This window comes from Penaeus monodon, chromosome 24, assembly GCF_015228065.2.
Source record: "Penaeus monodon isolate SGIC_2016 chromosome 24, NSTDA_Pmon_1, whole genome shotgun sequence".
Lineage (NCBI taxonomy): Eukaryota > Metazoa > Arthropoda > Malacostraca > Decapoda > Penaeidae > Penaeus > Penaeus monodon.
Window position 1 is genome coordinate 26,532,915 of NC_051409.1, and position 756 is coordinate 26,533,670.

Sequence of the window (756 nt, forward strand, 5' to 3'; positions counted from 1 at the left end):
CCCAGCCACATGCACATGATGGGCTTTTGCCATTCACCATATATTAGCAAAAGGCAGAGAGGAGAAATCCAGTACCACTAAGTGACACTAGCTTTTTCCTTTCCCTACATTCCTTCATAGTTTCTTTTTTTATATCTCAACATTTATTCATGTCATATGGATTTTCTTTGTCTTCTTGCAGCTGTTTGGGATGTTGGTGTTGGCTATAGGGCTGTATGGAGTTGTGTTCACGGCTCAGGACTTACATGGCCTCAAGTCTGTGGAAACGGCCTACATCATCATCACAGATTTGTCAGGAGTAATGGTGGTACTCGGCAGCGTTATCTTCATTGTGTCCTTCGCAGGGTGTGTAGGTGCTCTGCGGGAAAACCTCTGTCTGCTGAAGCTGGTAAGAGATTTTATTTTCATTCTTTTGTTTTTCTTTTGTTTTATTTGTTATATTTTTTGTGCTGGGGGAAATTAAAGTTGAGATATATTTTGAATAAATATGTAGGAGACAACACGTTGATAAACCAAGGAGTAATTGTTCCTTTCCTCAACAGTACTTCTGGAGCTTGACGATCTTCCTGATTGCTGAATTGATGTTTGCTATTGCCTGCATCATTTTCCCGTGGAAGTCTAGGGAAATTATTGAACACTTGCTGTCAAAGCGCCTCATCGAAGAGTACAGGGAGAGCCAAAACACCCAGAACTTTGTTGACTTCCTTCAGACTGAGGTGCTTCTTCTTAGTTTTCGTTTTAGATTTTTTCTTTTCG

At 40.6% G+C, this 756-nt stretch overlaps 1 protein-coding gene across 2 annotated transcripts in view; it reads left to right on the top strand.

Annotated features, from left to right (window-relative positions):
- The window catches only part of LOC119588694 (tetraspanin-33-like), an 11,377-nt gene that overhangs the window by 6,344 nt on the left and 4,277 nt on the right, over positions 1 to 756 (top strand). For both annotated transcript variants that reach the window (XM_037937331.1, XM_037937330.1), the window contains exons 2-3: positions 182 to 388; positions 543 to 716. In XM_037937331.1, coding sequence (XP_037793259.1) covers positions 182 to 388; positions 543 to 716 — 381 coding nt within the window. The remainder of the gene's footprint in view (positions 1 to 181; positions 389 to 542; positions 717 to 756) is intronic.